We start from the raw sequence: 20353 nt of genomic DNA on the forward strand, positions 1-20353 counted from the left end.
TAATTAAAAAACTAATTATATAAATGAATTGGAATGGCAAGAGACAAAGGAGACCAGAAAGATTTATCTATTGTATTAGTCTAAGTGGCAGGTAATTGTGGTGTAAACTAAGGTGATGACAGTGGAAGTGAAAAAGAAGGATCAATATAAGAGATTTTGAAGGCAGAATTGACAAGCCTTTGTGCTGTGGATAGGAAAGGGGGAGAGGGATCTAAAGGAGTCAAAGACTACGGAGGTTTTGAACCTGGGTAATTGGAAGTGCCATTATTAAAAAAAAAAGGGGGGGGAATCAGAGGAGGAACTTTTTGGGGGAAGGAGATTTGGACATGTTGAACTTGTTCTGAAAGTGGGACAAAGTGCCAGTAGTTGGTAATTTGGTTTTAGAGTTAATGAGATTTGTGATTTATCAAACTAGAAGTGATGGTTGAAGTTTTGATGGAGAAGGGGGTGAGAAGACCATGGGAAGTACTATAGAGAAGAGCATAAAGGTCTGATTTAAACGTTAGGGTATGCCCACTTTTAAGAAAGCAGCAAAGGGGGCCGGCCTGGTGGCTTAGTGGTTAAGTTCGGGTGCCCTGCTTCGGCAGCCCCGGGTTCACGGGCCTGGATCCTGTGCGCAGACTGACGCACTGCTCATCAAGCCATGCTGTGGCGGCGTCCCATATAAAGTAGAGGAAGATGGGCACGGATGTTAGCCCAGGGTCAATCTTCCTCAGAAAAAAAGAGGAGGATTGGCAACAGGTGTTAGCTCATGGCTAATCTTCCCCACACGCACAAAAAAAAAGACAACAAAAGAAAGCAGCAAAGGAGAGAGAAAATGAACTGTCAGAGCAGTAGGAGAACCAGTGTTCATTTGTCATTCTTTCACTTTATTCATTCTCTCATTTTTTAAATAATTCACCTGATGAATCCAAGATTGTGTAGCATTAAGGCAGCCAGTGTTAGGTGCTGCAGGAAAGTTAAGAATGAGGCCCGTGGAAAAAGCTAATAGGTTTTGAAATTAGGGGATTTCTTTAGAAAGCAAACGTTCCTTGTAGTAAAATTGTGGTGGTGGAATGAAGGAGCAGTACCATGTTCTGAAAAGATTGATGGTGAGCAAGGAGAGGCAGCAGTTGTAAAATATTAATCATGGAGACATTTAGTAGTAAAAGGTTGAAAAAAATTTAGGACAGTAGGCATCAAGTTAATAGGTGGTCTTTGTTGTTGCTGTTTTTTTCTTTCTTTTTTTAAAGAATGTAGGATATCAGTGTGTGGTTATCTTTAAAGGGAAAAGAGCTCATGAGGAAGAAATGTTTGAAGGGTAACAGTAATCTTTTATATAGCAATTGCTATATGCCAGATGTTGATAGTAGCATTTTGCATGTATTAACTAATTTTAGTCCTCATAATAACTAACAAGATACTATAGATATGGTTTGGAATTATGGACATGTGGAGTGTACCAAGGAATTGAGGTAATTGCCTGTTGATTTATTTGTTGAAATATAGTTTCTTAAGTAAATTACAAGTAAACCACTATATAGAATAACAGAAACTGGAAATGTGATCAACTTTCCTGGTTAAACTGTTTGGATATCTCCGTGTAGTGCAGTTTGACTTCCTAATGTTTGGGTTACTTTTGGCTTTAATCGCTAGTAATGGGGGTACTCTTCCTTCATTAGAATCTGAGATACTTTTCATGGTTTTTCCATTTGAATCATTGATCAGTTGAACATGGTCATACTTTGCAGACCTTCTAAAATGTTAGCCTATTCCTTGTAATAGGTTCAGTTGTTTGCTTTTTAAGTTAAACTTTGTATTTATTTTTTTATTTTTTAATTTTTAAAAATTTTTTGTTTATTGCAGTAACATTGGTTTATAACATTGTATAAGTTTCAGGTGTACATCATTATACTTCTATTTCTGCATAGATTACATCATGTTCACCACCCAAATACTAACTACAACCCATCACCACACACATGTGCCGAATTATCCCTTTCGCCTTCTTCCCTCCCCGCTTCCCCTCTGGTAACCACCAATCCAGTCTCTGTCCCTATGTGTTTGTTTATTGTTGTTATTATCTACTACTTAATGAAGGAAATCATATGGTATTTTTAAAATAATTGTAAAATTTAAATGTTTCTCCAAGCACATAACTAAGTTGTGCTGACATATCACTTATCCTGTTTGGGGCCTATTATTCTTTTTATACAACTAGAAGACTTATTCGTGGTGGCTTACAACTTTCTAGTATCTTGAGTTCCCCAGACCAAAGTTTACTTTTCTTCTTTTAGGCATAGCAGTTCACTCATTCAGTGAGCTCATTATTCATTCCTTGTTTTGAAAACTTGCTAGATTTTCACATGCCTGTCTCAGTAAATCTCAGCTACTGTGTGAAATAGGTGTTGTGTCACTGTTTTACAGGCCCAGAAAACAAAATTCAGGACACCTAGGTAGTTTGGGATTATACAAAGTAGTAAAAATGTGGAAATTGAACCCATGTCTTCTAACTCCAAGTCTAGTCCTAGTCTTTATAATATCACAATTACTCTACATTACTTGTTCCTTACAACAACTTGACGTTATACTGTATTTTGAGCTCTCCTTTTCACACTTGATCTTAGCCAAAAGGCCGAGAAGCGATGAGCTCTCCTTTTCATAGAAATACTATTTGAGCTTTATTCCATTTTATTTTGTCCTCATATCTATACTTTTTTGTGTTTGTCTTTTTTTTTTTTAGTTTGGGATTGCCAATATCATCTAGTATGGTTATTTTCTAGCTTAATGATTTTAGTCATGATTTTACATTGAATCAGTAATACTGTATACAGTACAAGGTAATTTTTACATAATTTTAAATTCTTTTTTTATTTTGCAAATATCAATTTCTTTTCAATTAAAAAATAATAATTTAAAACTTACAGAGAAGTTGCAAGTACAAAGAATTCTAGTACAAAGAATTACCATATACCCTTCAGCCAGATTTACCTATTGTTAACATTTTGCTATAATTGCTTTACCTTTTTCTGTCTTTCTGTATATATATTTGTCTATACACACACGCATATATAATTTGTTTTTCTTCTGAACCATTTTGGAATAAATTGCAGATATTATGCTCTTTTACCCCTAAATACCTCAGTATTGCCTAAGAAGTTCTTTTTCTTCTTTAACCTAGGTTCTTAATTTATTTTCTCGTATATCTTTAGTAGATGGCATTGGGGAAGGATTATGTTGTTTGATGCTAGACCTGCAACTTAAGGTCTATTTTATCATCAGTATTTCTTTAGACCATTTGTTACTGCCTCTCTTGGCTGTGTTCTTTTTGGCTCTCGCCTCTAGTTTCTGACACACCTAGAGCAAGTGTGAGAGCTTATTGCCCTACCCTACATAATGCTGCCATTCAGAACCTGAGAATCTTTTTTTCTGCTACTGCCTTTTTTCCCTTTGCTCCCTGAACTCAGGGGTGTGTATCATAGGGCAGGCTGAGTTTCAGTAAGCTCCTAATGTGGATACTGGAAACCCCGCCTGCCTGCCAAGTCCTTTTGGCTGTGAGCAAAGTGGAGGCTTGGTACCTGTCATTACTTTGCAGCAGTTGAGCTGGAGGAATGCTGTATGGCTTGTTGGAAGTTGCTTAGCGGCCTTGAGTAGGGTGTGTGTGAGGGTGTGTGTAGAGAGTTGAGGGTCTTATAGTCTGTGTGGGAGACATGGGATCCTTCCTGATGCCATGCTAATCATCAGGCAGTATTTATTGAGTGCCTCCTTATGACTAGCACTGTGATAGGAGCTTTTAGAATAGTATAATAAAATATATAATTAAGTCAGAGTATAATAGTCAAACAGTTCTAGCTCTGCCACTTACCAGCTTTCATTTGGGCAAGATAATGTCTTTAAGCCTCACTTTACTCCTCTGTAAATGGAACTATTAATACCTACAGGATGGGCTGTTGTGATGATTAAATAAAGAATGTAAATAAATAGTGTTTAGCACATGTCTGGCGCTAGTTAGTATTTCATTTCATATGGTCTTATTCAGGATGTATGACTGACGCTATATAAAACAAATAGAGAGTCATATGATACTACAGTGTATAAGCAAATACTTTAATTGTGACATGTAGTCTGGGAATTTAGAGAAAGGAAAGAACAGTCTTGTGCAACCATTTAATGTTTCTGTACCTCAGTTTTTCCACTGGACACTGTGGATAATGCTAGGTGATCTCCCAGAGAATGATTAGGATGTTATGGCATTTTTGTTTTTTTAGGTGGTCCATATGATGGTGGGAAGGAAGAGAGAATCTTGGGGAATTGTTAGAAACCAAATCTAACACTTAACTTTATTAATTTTTTCCTTTTGTGGACATGGCAGTCTTATAAGAAAACTTAAGCTGGAGATTAGAAGCATTTCCTTCCAAGGAAGACGCTTACTTCGGTATTTCTCTGTCGCCTTACTGGCATTTTAATTAGTTGAAAACTAATGTTGATCAGTGGATGGCCTCTGATTGTGAGCGCCTCAGGTATAATTTGAGGATTAAGCAATTTGTAACCCAAATTATCTCTGTGATCCTCTGGCAAAAATATAACAAACAAACAGGGCAGAAGAAGATTTAGTTCTTTTGGTCTGGGTGTTAAAGACATATGGTTTACTCACCATGAGTGTTTCTCTGAGTTGGGACACCTTTACTCATAACCGAGTCCAGACTGACTTGGCCCTCCTCTCTTTAAATAGGCTTTGAAAGCCATGAACATGTGAAACACCTTTAAAAATTTCTTTACTTACAGCATCCAAAAGAAACTGTTTCAATTTCTAGTTTGGTATATGCTTACTTTGTAATTTTTTTGTTAGCCTGATTTTGAAAAGAGTATTTGGTTTTTATTTTTGTCCAGATCAACTTTCTTCTCCTTCTAGAAAATTTCAGAGAAGTTTCCCATGAAAGTAAAACTTCTCACACCTTTCTTTTTCCTTCTTTGGTTTGAGTGTTTCTCCTTTTCATTGTTGTTAAAGTTTTTTTTTTTTTTTTTTTTTTTTGGCATTGTTTGCCAAGGTTTCAAGTTTATAGTGAGAGATGAGGCAACGTTGATCTTGGCAGAACAGCACAAAGCCAGTAGAGTCATTAAGTGACGCAAGCTTTTGATTTTTTTTTTCTTTTTTGTTAAAGCTCTCTGGCATAGCTGGCTATTCTAGTCACAGAGGAGAAGAAGAGAGATTTTCTGAAGTTCTAGATGGAATAATAGAAGATGTTTGGATCATATTAAAAAATAGCAGCTGCAACAACAACAAAAACACCATATAATTCAAACAAGCTTCTTAGCTTTGTGGAATCTATGTCACTTGCTTAGAACTTGAGTTTCTACTTCAGGGGATGATGGGACAAGGCAATAAACGGCAAGGAGGGTTATGTTGGATTCTTGCTTATCTGTCTGCCTCTCCTTCCAGTTGGAAGAATCTTCAATCCACAAGAAGCATTATAAACAAGCCTAAGGAACACATCTTACCCTGATCCTGGATTCTGTTGGAGTTGAGGATTACAGCCACTTCACCAGGATTTTATGGAGACAGTGCAAGAAAAATAGAAGGAAGCAATACTTAAGGATTCTTCTGTTTGTATTAGTCCTGTACTATGTTAAATTGTGGGCATTGTTTGGAGCAAGTAGCAGACGGCTCTGTCACGTGGATCTGAGAAGATACCTGAGTTCCTTGAGCTACATATGCGATGTTTGGAAGGTTATAAACTCAAAATCTTTCAACATAAATTCATTCAATTCTGGATTCTCTTTCTATTAAGGACTTCAGCAGACAGAAAGTCCCTCCCCAAAAGATACAAAACCTTCTCTGTGTTTTCAGGCTAAATGTAAACAATAATGTCTTGGAAGAGAAATTATTTTTCAGGAGGCTATGGGAGTGTCCAAGGGATGTTTGCGCCTCGAAGCTCAACCTCCATAGCCCCCAGCAAAGGCCTCAGCAATGAGCCAGGGCAAAACAGCTGCTTCCTCAACAGTGCCTTACAGGTAAGGGTAATTTCTTTCCTTTTGGCGAACTTTGACTTTAGTTGCTGATGCTGTATTTCTGATAACTCTTTTGTTTTTTTTTAATAATTTTATTTATTTTTTTTCCCCCAAAGCCCCAGTAGATAGTTGTATGTCATAGCTGCATTTCCTTCTAGTTGCTGTATGTGGGACACAGCCTCAGCATGGCCTGAGAAGCGGTGCGTTGCTGCGCACCCGGGATCCGAACCCCGGGCCGCCAGCAGCGGAGCGCGCGCACTTAACCGCTAAGCCACTGGGCCGGCCCCTGATAACTCTTTTAAATATAATACTTGGCAGTCTGTTTGAGGTCAGCAGCTTGAGATCATTTTTTAAGTTTATCTGTGTGATCTTAGACAAGTCACTTTATCTCTTTGAGTCTTAATTACCTCATTCATAAAAAAAGGGATTAATAACGATAGTAGGAGTAATAACTGTAACTACTACTACTTACCTGCCTAAAGGAAGGTACATGGATTAGATGATTTTACTACTTGTTTATTGGCTTTTTTCCTGAACAGTGTCTATTGTTTCCTTTTTTCTTTTTGAGACCAAGGTGTCTTACCACCTTAGTTGCTTTTCTCTAGTACAGAAAGCAAAATTCTTTCAACAAGTCAAAGACGTTCAGGTATATCGTTCTTGTCTCATAATATTCAGGCTCTTACACACACACTGAACGGAGTTCAGTCTTTGATTGTCCACTTCTTCATCTCCTTCCTCTAAGCTCTCCTCCGGTGGCTCATGATTGGTGTCTGGTCAGATATGCTTGAACAGAGCAAGTGGAAAGTAAAGTCCCCGAAGGTGATTATATACTCTAGATTTTTCCTTTTTGATGTTGCTTGCCACCTTAGTGGTCTCAGAATCCCAAAGCTTCCAAATTCCAAAGCTCTCTGTCTGCTTGCTCTGCCTAGACAGGCCCGTAGAGTATTAGGTTCATCTCCCTTGGCTTAACTTTCAAGCAATTATTTTCTCCCCTTTTCTGCTTTTCAGAGTGAAAGTAAATGAAGTTTGCCATCCAAGATAATTATGCTTGAGTAAAATACTAGTTTTACACCTCAGATGTAATGAGAAAATAAGTTGCTATGAGAGAAGAAAAGATAAGACAATGTATTTGGTATAAAAAGCACTGGACTTAGGAATTAGGAGACCTGATTCTAGTTTTAGCCTGTCTATAGACTAGCCTTGTGACTTTGTGCAGGTAATGGTATTTCAGCTTCTTCATTCATAATACAAGAATCTTCTCAACCTTATTTATGTAATAAATGTTTCATACTTTCTCTCAGTTTTCAAAATTTTTATTTGAAAACATTTAAAAAATCCTATGCTGTCAAGCTTATAGAAGCAGTTTAAGTACCTTCCCTAATTACTACCACAGATTTCATGCAGTTGAATGGGGTTGGTTAGGTTTTTTTTTTCCCAGATGATGCATATTAGGTTTTTGAATGACTTTGCATAAACTAATAATACTTTTATAATTTAGAAGCAGGCAAAAAAGTGTGTTGATGTAGGTGTGTGTGTGTTTACCTTCTACCTGGCCATAGTCCTGTTTTTTATAATTCTGTTTCTTTTTATATGTTTTATCTGTACTGTCAATTGAGATAGTAGTATTTATGACTTTCTGTTCTAATTTCCAGTGCCATATGAAACACATACTATATGCACACACTTATACGTATTTCTCTATCCATACTTAAACACTGAGTCATTGATGGTTTGGGAGTGCCTATTATAATATGTTACAAATGGAAAATAATTGTTTCTATGAGCTAATATTCTAACTTTTGATATGAAGGCTGTGTTCACCACAGATGTGTTAAACCCATTACATTTGTTATAAAAAGATGTTAATTATTTGGGAGCATAGCGTGTTGCAAAGAACTTTTGGAGTATATGCCTTGAGATGCCCAAGTAAGAAGAAGCTCCAGAGGTGTGCTGTGATCCGGGTCTCCAGAAGTGTAGTGCCTTTTTCTGTATGATGCCATCTAAATGTTTTCCAGGCAAGAGGACCTTCCTGAGACATAATGCTATATATTATATCATTTCTTTTTTAACTAACGTCCATAGTTTATTCAGATTTCCTTAGTTTTTACCTACTGTCTTTTTCTTTTCCAGAATCCCATCCGGCATACCACATTTACATTTACTTGTCATGTCTCCTTAGGATCCTCTTGGTTGTGACAGTTTCTCAAAATTTCCTTGTTTTTGATGATCTTGACCATTTTGAGGAGTACTAGTCAAGTATTTTGTAGGATGTCCCACTATTGGAATTTGTCTGATGTTTTTCTCATGATTAGACTGGGGTTACTGGTTTTTGAGAGGAAGACCATAAGAGTAAAGTGCCATTCTCACTACATCCTATCAGGATTACTTACTATGAACATGATTTATCGCTGTTGTATCACTGTTATTTTTTTATTCTATTGACATAAGGATGTCATACCTCTCTCAGAAAGGTCCAAAAATTGAGAAATCTAACCAAGACAAAATTCCACACTACAATTCAAGCCTCTAAATAAGTTTTAAAATATTCTTACTTTTCTTGTGTGGACCATTAAAATAAACCCTTATTCCGCTGCTTTTTACCCCATAAATTTCCTCTTCAAGATCACATTTGATGTATGTCATACCATATTTTTCTCTGTGTGACCTTCGTCCATGTTCAAATTAATGTTTTTTTCAGAATATGGTCATCTATCCCTCTTGTTAGATACCTCACTTTTTTTGACATTTGTGTTAATACACTAGAATGAGCTTTTCTCTTGAGAATAAAGATATCTTCTGCAATCATTATCTGTGTTTGCTTGAACTCTTGAATCTAAAATTAAATAGTGGCTTTTTATAGAGTAATGAAGTATTTTCCCTTTTTCACTAGGTTTTATGGCACTTGGACATCTTCCGACGTAGCTTTAGGCAGCTTACAACTCACAAATGCATGGGAGATTCTTGCATCTTTTGTGCTCTCAAGGTAAGTACTTCAAATCTGTTTCTTCTCACTACCATTAGGTTGCCAAATGATCAGTGTTGAGGTGGTTTGGTTAATCAGAGTGATGCTAAAGAATTTGTTACTGAATTATCTGTCTGTGGTTTAGTGCAAAGGATGACTATGAGTAGCTTTGCTTCCCTCAAAGAATTACTACTTGGCTTGGGTAGTCTATTTTTCTCAACCTTTATGCCCATACAGCTTTATTTTGTGTGATAGAATACTATTTAAATGTGCTTAGATTTTGAGTATTTACCTGAGAAGCTAATTCTGAATTTTCATTTTGAAGAAATAAAAAACCAACTGTTTTTAATAGAATTAACTGTTAACGGGGCCGGCCCTGTGGCTTGGTGGTTAAGTGCGCGCGCTGCGATGCTGGTGGCCCGGGTTCGGATCCCGGGTGCGCATCGAGGCACCACTTCTCCGTTCATCCTGAGGCCGAGTCCCGCATACAGCAACTAGAAGGATGTGCAGCTACGACATACAACTATCCACTGGGGCTTTGGGGGAAGAAAATAAAATAAATAAAATCTTTAAAAAAAAAAAAAAAAAGAATTAACTGTTATCTATTAAAGCTAGATTTAGCAAGAAATTCTTCCTATTGAGAAAAGCTAGTGCTAAAATTTTCCCGTTTTCCCATTCTGTGATGTTTCTCATTACTACATTTAATAGATTCTTTATAGCTGTTCTTTACCTCATCATCTGACTCCAAGTTTTTCGTTTTTGAATAAAATGAAACTGAGGATTCAGTTAGAGACAGAAAATGGCCTAAAGTGAGAGATTTCTGACTCAGAGATTTTAGGTATGCTGGCTAAAGAGGAAGAACTAGGATGTATAAAGGGCGCATTTTCCATTACTTTATTTGCTTTTCCAACATGTAGCTTCTCTGTGTTTTCTTGGTCCAGATATACAATGGATTATATGTGGTTGGATGAGTCTGCTTGAGTTCTGAGTAAGCTTCCAGTCATTTTTCAGTCTCGTGAAGTCTGAATTCTTGGTTTATCACAGACATACTTGGATGTGATCATTATATGTTTAGTTTAGTTGCTTTTACATCTTAGAGTAGGAATTGTGACCAAAAATTCCAAGAGAATTTTCTAGTTATGTTGGTTATTTGCAACAACTGACTCAAAACAATTTTTTGACCAGCATCACTTTGGAGTTTTAAGTCCACGATAGGCAGATATCTTTAAAAAGAGATAACTGAGTCTTCTGAACTTTTTGCTACTGGGATCACAGGTGTGTTTTTTCTCCATGCTTTGTTTGGAACCATTGTAACTTTTAGCAAAATATAGACTATAAATTGTTGATTAATTGGGGAGTTGAAATATGGAATTTTAATAAAACCAGATCTTTTATAAGTTGTAACATTTCTGACTATGCCCATTCAGACAGAAGTCCATCCAAAAGAGCATTTGGCTTGATTCTGAAAGGTACATTGCCATTAAGTACCTAATTTTAGATAAACAAGAAATATAGTGGTCCTTTGGTCAGCAAGTTCAAAGGAAGTCTGGGTCGTGGCATTAAAACCAAAAAACCAAGGCAAGATACTTGCTAAAGAGATTTGAATCCTGTAGAAATTTCTGGTAGAAGAATCTCCTGAAACTAGAAACTCTTATCTGTACCAGGAAGGGATGATAGAACTTTTATGACCCCCTAACATGCCTTTTATTAGTCAGGATTATGCCATACTCCTCATCAACCCAGGCAGGACTCTGGAGAACTGGCTGTCACAGGCTTGTTCTGTTTCATTTTCCAAAGGGACACATTGTTACTTTAATGTAAATCGGTTTCATTATATAAGCCAGAGAGATGAAGAAAACCAACCACCACACTTTATGAGACACCTTCTGAGACACCCACGTACAGAAAGGAAGTTGTTTTTTAACCCATAGGGGCTGAGGATGTATCTTGGGATTCTTTCAGAGAAGCAATTGTTTATGCTAGATAGGTGAATGGGGTTAGGGGATCAAAGGCTGTATTTTGGGTCTTCATAATTCTGAAGTTGTGTTGGAATTCTGGTGCTTTTACTTATCACATCACTGCCTGATCTATTCATTAGATTTCTTTTCCTTCACTGCCTCTTTTATTATATTGGGAGTATATTAAAAATTTGATTTTTTTTCTAAAGTGCTTTTCAATCCCTCAGCGCTATATAAATGTTAAATAATTAGGCTCTACTTTACACATACTTCATGTTTTAGATATCATTGTTTGCATTCTTCTAATTATTGTGCACTTAATTTGAAAATTATAAATAGACTTATAATGCAGATGGATTAATTTAACAGTATGGATGAACTAAACTTGGTTCTAATAGCTGAGAAATTTAAATTGTTAGAATAGCTATGGTGTCTAAGAGATATTCCTTCATCCAGGGAGGAGGGCTTTATTTTCCTTTTTTTTTTTTTTTTAATTTAATTTATTTATTTATTTTTCCCCCAAAGCCCCAGTAGATAGTTGTATGTCATAGCTGCACATCCTTCTAGTTGCTGTATGTGGGACGCGGCCTCAGCATAGCCAGAGAAGCGGTTCCTTGGTGCGCGCCCGGGATCCGAACCCCGGGCCGCCAGCAGCGGAGCGCGCGCACTTAACCGCTAAGCCATGGGGCCGGCCCAAGGGCTTTATTTTCTGAGAGAAGAGAAGGGGTGATGTATAGAGGTGTAAATCTGGGATGGACCCTCAGCACCTGGGCCTTCCTATAGGATGTCTCTTTTGTTCCCTACTTTAAAAATATTTTTATAAAATATGAAAATAATACAATTTATCTTTGAACTAGGTTCTATTCGGTATAATAAGACAAGAAAAACAAAGGAAAGATAAAGATTAGAAAGGAAGAAACAAAGTTGTCATTATTTGCAGATGATGTGATAGGCTATTAAAAAAGATCCCAAAGATGGGCCGGCCCGGTGGCGCAAGCGGTTAGGTGCGCGCGCTCCGCTGCGGCGGCCCGGGGTTCGCTGGTTCGGATCCCGGGCGCGCACCGACGCACTGCTTGGCAAGCCATGCTGTGGCGGCGTCCCATATAAAGTGGAGGAAGATGGGCACAGATGTTAGCCCAGGGCCGTCTTCCTCAGCAAAAAAAGAGGATTGGCGGATGTTAGCACAGGGCTGATCTCACAAAAAAAAAAAAAGATCCCAAAGAATCTACTGATAATTCAGTAAAATCAATAAGAAAATTTAGCAGGTTGTTGCCTGTAAGATCAAGGTATAACATTCAATTGCATTTCTATATACTAGCAACTAACAAAATATAATTTAAAAAGAGCTTTTATAATAGCAACAAAGTATATAAAGCAGATATGAATAAATTAACAAAAAAGATGTAAGACATTTATGTAAACCCCCCACAGAGATTCAGTATAATGAGTAATCATAAAGTGAACATCCTTGTAACAATTCTTTAGGTGAAAATAGAATATTGCCAGTACCATAGACATTTTCCCTCCTCCTTTCTCAATCACATCTCCTTCCTTCTCCCAGGGGTAACCACTTTCCTAATGTGTGTAGTAATCACTTCCTTGTTTTATCTGATAGTTTTATACCTCTGTATCCATTCTTAAACAATCTAATTTAAAAATTACCTGTTTTTGAAACTTGGTTGTAAATGGAATCATTCTCTATAAATTTGTGTGTATGTGTGTCTTCTTTAGCTGAGCAATATGTTTATAAGATCATCATGTTGTGTGCAGGTCGAGTTTGTTCTTTTTCATTATTTTATGGTATTTCATTGTGTAAATAAACCCATTTGTTATCCATTCTACTGCTGGTGATCATTTAGATTATTTCCAATTTTTTATTTTTTATGAACAATATTGGCAAGAACATTCTTATACATATCTATATATGTGTACACATTTCTTTTGCATACATGCCCAGGAATGGAATTACCGGATCATAGGATATTTATATCTTCAACTTTTTTAGATAATTCCAACTGTTTTCCAATATTTCCACATGTTTTCCAATGTGGTAGTATTAATGTATAATTTGATCAGCAGATTTTTCCTGGAAATTGAGAAAATTCAATTCTGAAATTTATCTTACAAACAGTGAAGAACAAACAGAACATTCTTGAAGAAAAATAACAAAATGAGCAACTTGCCTTGTGTATCAATCAGAGTAGGCTAAGTTATGTTGTGGTAACTAAAATTTCAGTGATAAATATACAAAAGATTTATTTCTCATTCACATTACTTGTCCACTGCAGGTTACTAGGAAAACCCTACTGATTATAGTCACTTAGGAACTTAGGTGCCAAAGCTACAACCAAGTTGAACATTACTAATCACTAAGCCGGAAGTGAAAAGAGCTCTGGAGGGTTTTGCACAGGCAGCTAAATGCTCAGCAGGTCACTTCTGCTCACAACTGATTGACCAGAGCTAATCATATGGTGCTAGTGAATCACTAGGGGGCCAGGAAATGTGATCTTGTCATAATTCTTGGGAGAGGGAAGAACCAGAAATATTTGGCAAACAGTACTAATGACTACCGTACTTTATCAGATATCAAGACTTATTATAAAACTATAGTAATTAAGACCATGTGGTATCGACACAGTATGACTAATAAACCAATGGAATAAAATCAAGAGCTCAGAAACAGACATATGGAAACTTGCTCCTTGCCCTGTGAATTAAAGGAGAAAGCGGACTTTTCTATAAATGGTGCTTAGATAATTGGTTATCCATATAGGAAAAAAAAAAAAGGAAATTAGATCCCTACCTCATATTATACCAAAAGTAAGAATTTCAGATGTATTAAGGACTAAATTGTGAAAGATATAATTTTTACAGTTTTAGAAGAAAATATGAGAGAATATCATGACCTCAGGGATAGAGAATATTTATTAAATAAGACATGAATAATACAAAGTTAAAAAAATTGATATGTTTTACTACAGAAAATTCAAGAACTTCTGTTCATCAGAAGACTCCATAAAGAGAGTGAAAACACAAGGCTACAAATTGGGAGAAAATACCTACACTATATAGAACCAAACAAGGATTGGTAACCAGCATAGAACTCCAGAGAACTCCTATAAAGAAAAAGTAAAAGATAAAGGAGTCAACAGGAAAATGGGCAAAAGACTTAAACAGACATGTCTCAGAAAAAGAAACCCAAATGACATTTAAATGTATGAGAGATGCTTACCCTCTTTAGTAATCCAAGAAATGTAAATTAAATCGTACCCTTGAAATTAGTAGAAATTTAAAAACTGGATAAAATTGTTACCTAAAAGGTAGAATAATGAGAACTTACATGCCTGCTGGTTGGAATATAAACTGATGCCACTACTTGGGAAAACAGTTTGTCATTGTGTTTGTCAACTAAAATTGAACTAGCATGTACCCTCCCACTCGGTAATTGTTCTCCTAGATATACACTGTAGAAAACTTCCTTGTACATACATACCAGAAGATATATTCAAGAATGTTCAGAGTAGTATTTCTTGTGGTTATAGGAAAATGGAAAGAACCCATTCCAACTATAGCAGAATGGATTAAAAAACTATCGTTTATTCCCAGAGTAAAATGCTTATAGTAGTGAAAATGAATAGGATGCACCTACGTATATCAACTTGGATTAATGACAAAAACATTACATTGAATGAAAAAAGCAAGTCACAGAAGATTAGATAAACTCTTGATTTATTTCATTTGTATACAAATCAGAAACAGGCAAAACTAAACAACATATTGTTCAGGGATACATACATATGATAAAACTATAGAGAAAAAGGGAATGATTTTCACAAAATTCAGGATAATGGTTACCCCTGGAAGGTGAGGGGGGCAGATATAATCAACTGGGGACTCTCAAACTCATTATTAACTTTTCCCTTTATTAAATTGGGTGGTGGGCACATGGGCATTTATTTATTATTCTTTGTCTATATACACATCATATTTGTTCTTTATTTGAATGATGATTTTTATTATAATTATAGGAAAGTACTGCAATTCTAGAAAGCACACTAAAGTTTAAAGGGGAAAACTGAAAATTGCCTGAATTCCACCATAGAGATTGTCATTTCTCTTTATGCCTCCTCTCTGGTCTATGATATTTCTAGTAATAAGTCTTTTTGCCCACTGTTTTAGTAAAAAGAGTACTTTTTTTCCAGACCTGTAAATTGCCTCTCTCTCTCTAGTATATTCCTATTTCATTTGTTCTAAGAATACCCTGGAGTGCTATTTTGAAGTTACTCTATTCTTATAACCTTTAAGTGGCTCCCAATTGTCTCTTAAATCACTTAAATATGCATGATTATAGACATTTAAAAAACTAATTTCACACTTTCTCTTCCCTTCCTTTCCTTCCCCAGGCCTTCTCCATTTCAGCTATGATAGCAGATGGTGCACTTGCTGTGCCTGCCTCTTAGACATTGCAGATGTCATTCACTTTGCCTGCATCTGTTGACACCCAAAACAATAACAACAATAAACAAAACAATAACACATCCCTTATAAACCAAACCACATCCACCTTTCAGAACTCCACTTCAGAAATTTATCTTCTTTGTGAAGTTTTAAAAATACTATCTCTATCTAGGTCCATGATTGTTCGACTTAAAAGTGTTTAGCATGGCTGAATGAATTTTTGGGAAGGTAGCTCAGCTTTTCTTCCCTCTTGGTGTTCCTCACAGTACTTGGACCATAATATAAACACTTAACTTTCTTGGGTTCATATATTCTTTTAGTATTTCTTGGATTTTAGTTATGGAGTTTTGGATACTTGCCTTTTCCTTCTCTTTTTCTTTTTGTTTTTTATGCTCTTTCTCACTCTAGTCCTATTTAATATTTTCTTATTGTGACTTTCAGCTTCATACTTTTTTTAGTAGGTCTACTAATCTAGGCCTTCATGCTTCGTTTAGTAAGGGAAGAGTGAGATATGTGTGTGTGTTTAGGGGGTGGGAGTTGATGGTGGGAAAGATCTGCTGCAGGAAGAGTGAAAGTCTGGGATTCTGTCAGCAGAGCAGTTATCCGGTATTCTGTAGTTAAGTTATGCATTAAGTTTGTGGTGTGCCAGTGTGGGTGTAATTCTATATATTTGTTTTTCTGTGAGTGTAATTCTATATATTTTTTCTCTTCTTCCTATTTAAAAATTAGAGGAATGTTTGGTAAGGCTAATAAGAACTCCTTTTTGGTTGTACTTCATGACTGTTTGCGTTCTTTAATGCTGTTTGATATGTAAAATTCTTATTTCATAGGTTTTTTCCAAAAAAGAAACTCTAAAATTCCTGAATTTGAAGTACTCTATAGAAATTTGCCAATTTTATAAAGTCAGAATTCTCTATGTTGGAGCATAATTGTTTAGCTCTAGAACCCACTATTAAGGACAAAAGGAAACACCAACACGTTCCTAGATGAATCAGAAGCTAGCCAACTTTTCCTTAATATGATGTTTGGATGAAGGATTTGCGCTTCCAAGTCTGGCTGAAAGATATGTATCCCTGCTGTTTCTCCAGTTGTTTACTTTACCTTGCACCAACGCTTAAAATGCATTGACTATTGGCCTTACATGAACACTTTTTGGTTCATGTCTTTGTTTAGTATTTTTTTTTTTTTCTTCTGCTCTATGAACGTCTGTCGATATTCCTGTGCCTTGTGATCTTCATCAGGTATCATAGCATATGTTGTATCCAGTCCTTATAATTGCTTTTTGGTGGTTTGTACACAACATTTGTGATAATCCATTTCTTTTGGTCCTGCAAAATGTACTGGGTTTTCTTCTGTTACTTGATACAAAGTAATTTCAGCCTCAAAATGTTGCATGCAGATTATTAATGATGGCTTTCATTAAAAAGAATTTGTGTTAGTGTATCTTTCTACTTACTCTGAACCACAATGCCTTTCAACTTAGAAAATAGATTTGTATGCTAATTACCCTGTCCCTTCTAAAACCCCAATTTATTCCTATCTAGTGTTACTAAAATATTTTTCCAAACCTAAACGGTTGTCATGCCTATAGCCCAGAACTCTTATTTGTTATTCATCTTGAATTTGCTCTTACACCCCTAGCCCCCAGGGTATAACTTTACTTTGGTGTTGGCTTATTTATTTATCTCTGTCCAGGGGAGGAAATCCGTCCTCTGTATTTAGTATGCCATAAAGATTTTGTTCTCCTTCCAGGGATTGTACTAGAGGCTTTGCAGTGCCAGGATGTAGGACAGAGTGTTTTTTGTTATAGGGAAAGAAGAATGCTGCATTGATTGATTAAATTCAACAAATCTTCTCAATTAGTGATTTTTCTTTTAAAAATGCTAGTATAAGGTTTAAAAGCTGGGGAATGGTGGTGCTGGTGCGGGTAGGTGGGAGGAAATATGTTTTTGTATGTAAGGTGTCCTGGAATGTAAGTCTGTATTGGTAGAGCAGTAAGACTATTCCAAAGGGGCAGGAAAGGTCTGTGTTCTGCTGATAGCCCACCTGTTAATTAAGGGGAAATTTGAGAGTTCAAGGAACAAATCCCTCAATATTTTTTGATTGTGTACCAGGTAGCTGTTCCTCTATTATGTACTGAAGCATAAGTTTAAGGAGTAAAGTTGTTTAAGAAATTACTCATCATTCATTATCAATCCAGTCCTTTTTTTTGTAGATTATGGGAATGGAAGGTTCTTCATTGTCCTGTAGTCATGGCCAGTATCAGAGACAAGCAAACTCGTTATCCTGGACTAACTGTTTAAACCAGGAAATTAGATTTCTAGTTTGTTCCATGGAAATTTTAGCTAGTAATAAACAACCCTCACATAAGGAAGGTATGTCCTTATGTCTAATGCACATATCATCTACTTGAGTTAAACTTCCTTGTTTTGCTTACCTATGGGATATGAGCATATTTGTGTGGTCTTTTGGTTAACCGTTCTTAGGCCTGATGTCCTGTTAGGCTAAATATTCTCAACTAATTTAACCATTGACATAACTTGGATAGTATAAAACTGAGTCTTTTATCCTTTTTAAAATTTAGAGTTCAGAATTTTATATGATATTCAAGTAGAGGGGTATGACTGCAGGGAAAAATATAGTAGATCATCATGATTCTTTCCTTTCCAGAGTTTGTGGCAGAACCTGACACTTATTCAGTCTCAAAATCTTTGTGCATGTCCAGAAGGGTTCCCCCCTTTTCATTTCCCCTCTGGGGTAAGTGGTTATGGTATTGATTCTCAAAATGTGATTTGAATACTGTTGGTAATCTGTAAGGTCCTACATTTTTGATCTTGGCAAAAATTAGCAAATTGACTATTGTATTTTGTAAAATCTAAACACTAGTTTATGGTTTCCCACTAAAAGCAGTACTGTTCTCTGGCGAATCTGGCCTGTCTCTGCCTCTTTGTCTCTGTCCAGTGTCTTGAAGTCTTGCTATTTCTCTCTATCTGTGTCTCAGTCTTTGGGTGTATTTGGGTGTCTAACTGTTTTGCATAGGTAGCAGGAATGAGTGTGATAGGTAGCTTATGATGGTCTTTAACTTCACCACTGCAAGTCCAAGGTATTGCATTATGAACTGAGTGCAAATAAAGCCCTAAACTCATGGGGAGATATGATATTGATAAGTGAATTTAATTTAAAGGGACTGATATAGGATATGTGGGTAATTTTCTAATCAGGAATTCCAGAAGGTAGCTGTTTTCAGACATAAGGTTAAAGAATCCCAAGGGAGAAACTAGCCAGCTATTCTCTACCTTCCCCAATGTTGGAGCAAGCGTTTCTATTAAACTGACTGGATATTTGATGGTATTAAGGAATTCTTAGTACCTTTTTCTGGGTGTAGTAATGATATTATGGTTATGCTTTAAACAAAAAGAGTTTATTTCTTAGAGGCATATTCTGAAATATTTACAGATTAATAATGTCTGGCATTTGCTTCAGAATGATCCGAGAGTGGAGTAAGTGGGTCGGTGGTATACATGTGAAATGAGATTGGTCACAGGCTGATAATTGATGAAGATGGATGACAAGTACTTGGGAATCTATTGTGCTATTTTGTCTACTCCTGTATGTTTGAAATTTTCTGCAATAAAATGTTAAAAATCTAATGTTATTGTTTTGGGTGCCAAAATGGTAAGTATTTACATATTCTTTCCCCTCTTGAAGAGAACATTCAACATGTTTTTGTGTGTGTGTGTGAGGAAGATTAGCTCTGAGCTAACATCTGTTGCCAATCCTCCTCTTTTTGCTGAGGAAGACTGGCCCTGGGCTAACATCCGTGCCCATCTTCCTCTACTTTATACATGGGACACCTGTCACAGCATAGCTTGACGAGCAGTGTCTAAGTCCGCGCCTGGGATCCGAACCTGCGAACCGTGGGCTGCTGAAGTAGAGTGCGTGAACTTAACCACTACGCCACTGGGCCGGCCCCAAGAACGTTGAACATTCTTTTGAACACACAAAACTGGTGTGACAGTTCTCTTTTCCAGTGGTCAGTGACCCTCAAGGAGTAGCTCCTTTATCTTCCTTTCAGAGGGTTATGTTTACAAACAGGCTCGATTAGCCACATTTAGGTTTATGATTTATTTAGGTCTATGATTTCCAGGACATGTGGAGAAAAAGAGTGATTATGAGAGCCAAAATGATGTGCAATTTCGGAAGCCCAGGTCAAGAGAAGAAACTCCTAAGAATTGAATTAGTAGCAGTGCATAAAGTGTGTCATGCCTTTGCAGAAAGTATTGCTGGACACCTCTCAGGGATGAGTTGGACTGCTGACTGGGGCGCTTTCCAAAGACCTCAGGCCCATAAAGCATCAAATTTAGTGACAGCCTTTCTCCTTGACCCCTATCTTCTCTACTCATGACTTCTTTTAGAGCAAGGCTGGGAAATCCTGAAACATAAACAAACAGCTGTTTCTTGCCTAAAGACAAGAGGTATGTTTTAGGGGGAAAAAATTTATACAACAGCTGCATTTATAGATTCAAAAGCACAAAGACTTTCTGTCTTTATGGCACTTCTATCTTATGTACGTGGTTTTTACTAATCTAAATAACTATGTGTTGATGTGGGTAGAATTGTTTGCTACTTGATCCAAGAGAAACGGATGGGGAAACACCTGCTTTTAGTCATTAAAGTCTTGTTGCTTTTGCACTACATCCAAGAAAATAGTTAACAGACAAAAAGTAACTTGCCTTTTCCTGAGAATGAAAAGGAAGACCTCTTTGTTTCACCCTGCGAAGAGCAGAGAGAAACCTCAAAGGTGGGTTTTCTCTGTTCATTGAAATAAAACCATCAGGGACCCCATAGGGAAAAATGATTCCTGGGTTTTGTTTCTTCCTGCCCTTTCTCTCTCCCTACCATAGAACTCAGCAATTGGAAGAATACCAGTTTTTGTTCCTTATTGGTGCTACCACCTGTTCTTACTGCTGAACTAAATGTTCTTGGC

General features: G+C 36.6%; 1 protein-coding gene across 8 annotated transcripts in view; it reads left to right on the forward strand.

The window, feature by feature from the left end:
• The window catches only part of USP54 (ubiquitin specific peptidase 54), a 119904-nt gene that overhangs the window by 58169 nt on the left and 41382 nt on the right, over positions 1-20353 (forward strand). For all 8 annotated transcript variants that reach the window (XM_087432026.1, XM_014784860.2, XM_087432023.1 and 5 more), the window contains exons 2-3: positions 5420-5991; positions 8879-8971. In XM_087432026.1, coding sequence (XP_087288152.1) covers positions 5845-5991; positions 8879-8971 — 240 coding nt within the window. In that variant the 5' untranslated portion in view covers positions 5420-5844. The remainder of the gene's footprint in view (positions 1-5419; positions 5992-8878; positions 8972-20353) is intronic.

This window comes from Ceratotherium simum, chromosome 6, assembly GCF_057802395.1.
Source record: "Ceratotherium simum simum isolate JZ-2026a chromosome 6, ASM5780239v1, whole genome shotgun sequence".
Taxonomy (NCBI): Eukaryota; Metazoa; Chordata; class Mammalia; order Perissodactyla; family Rhinocerotidae; genus Ceratotherium; species Ceratotherium simum.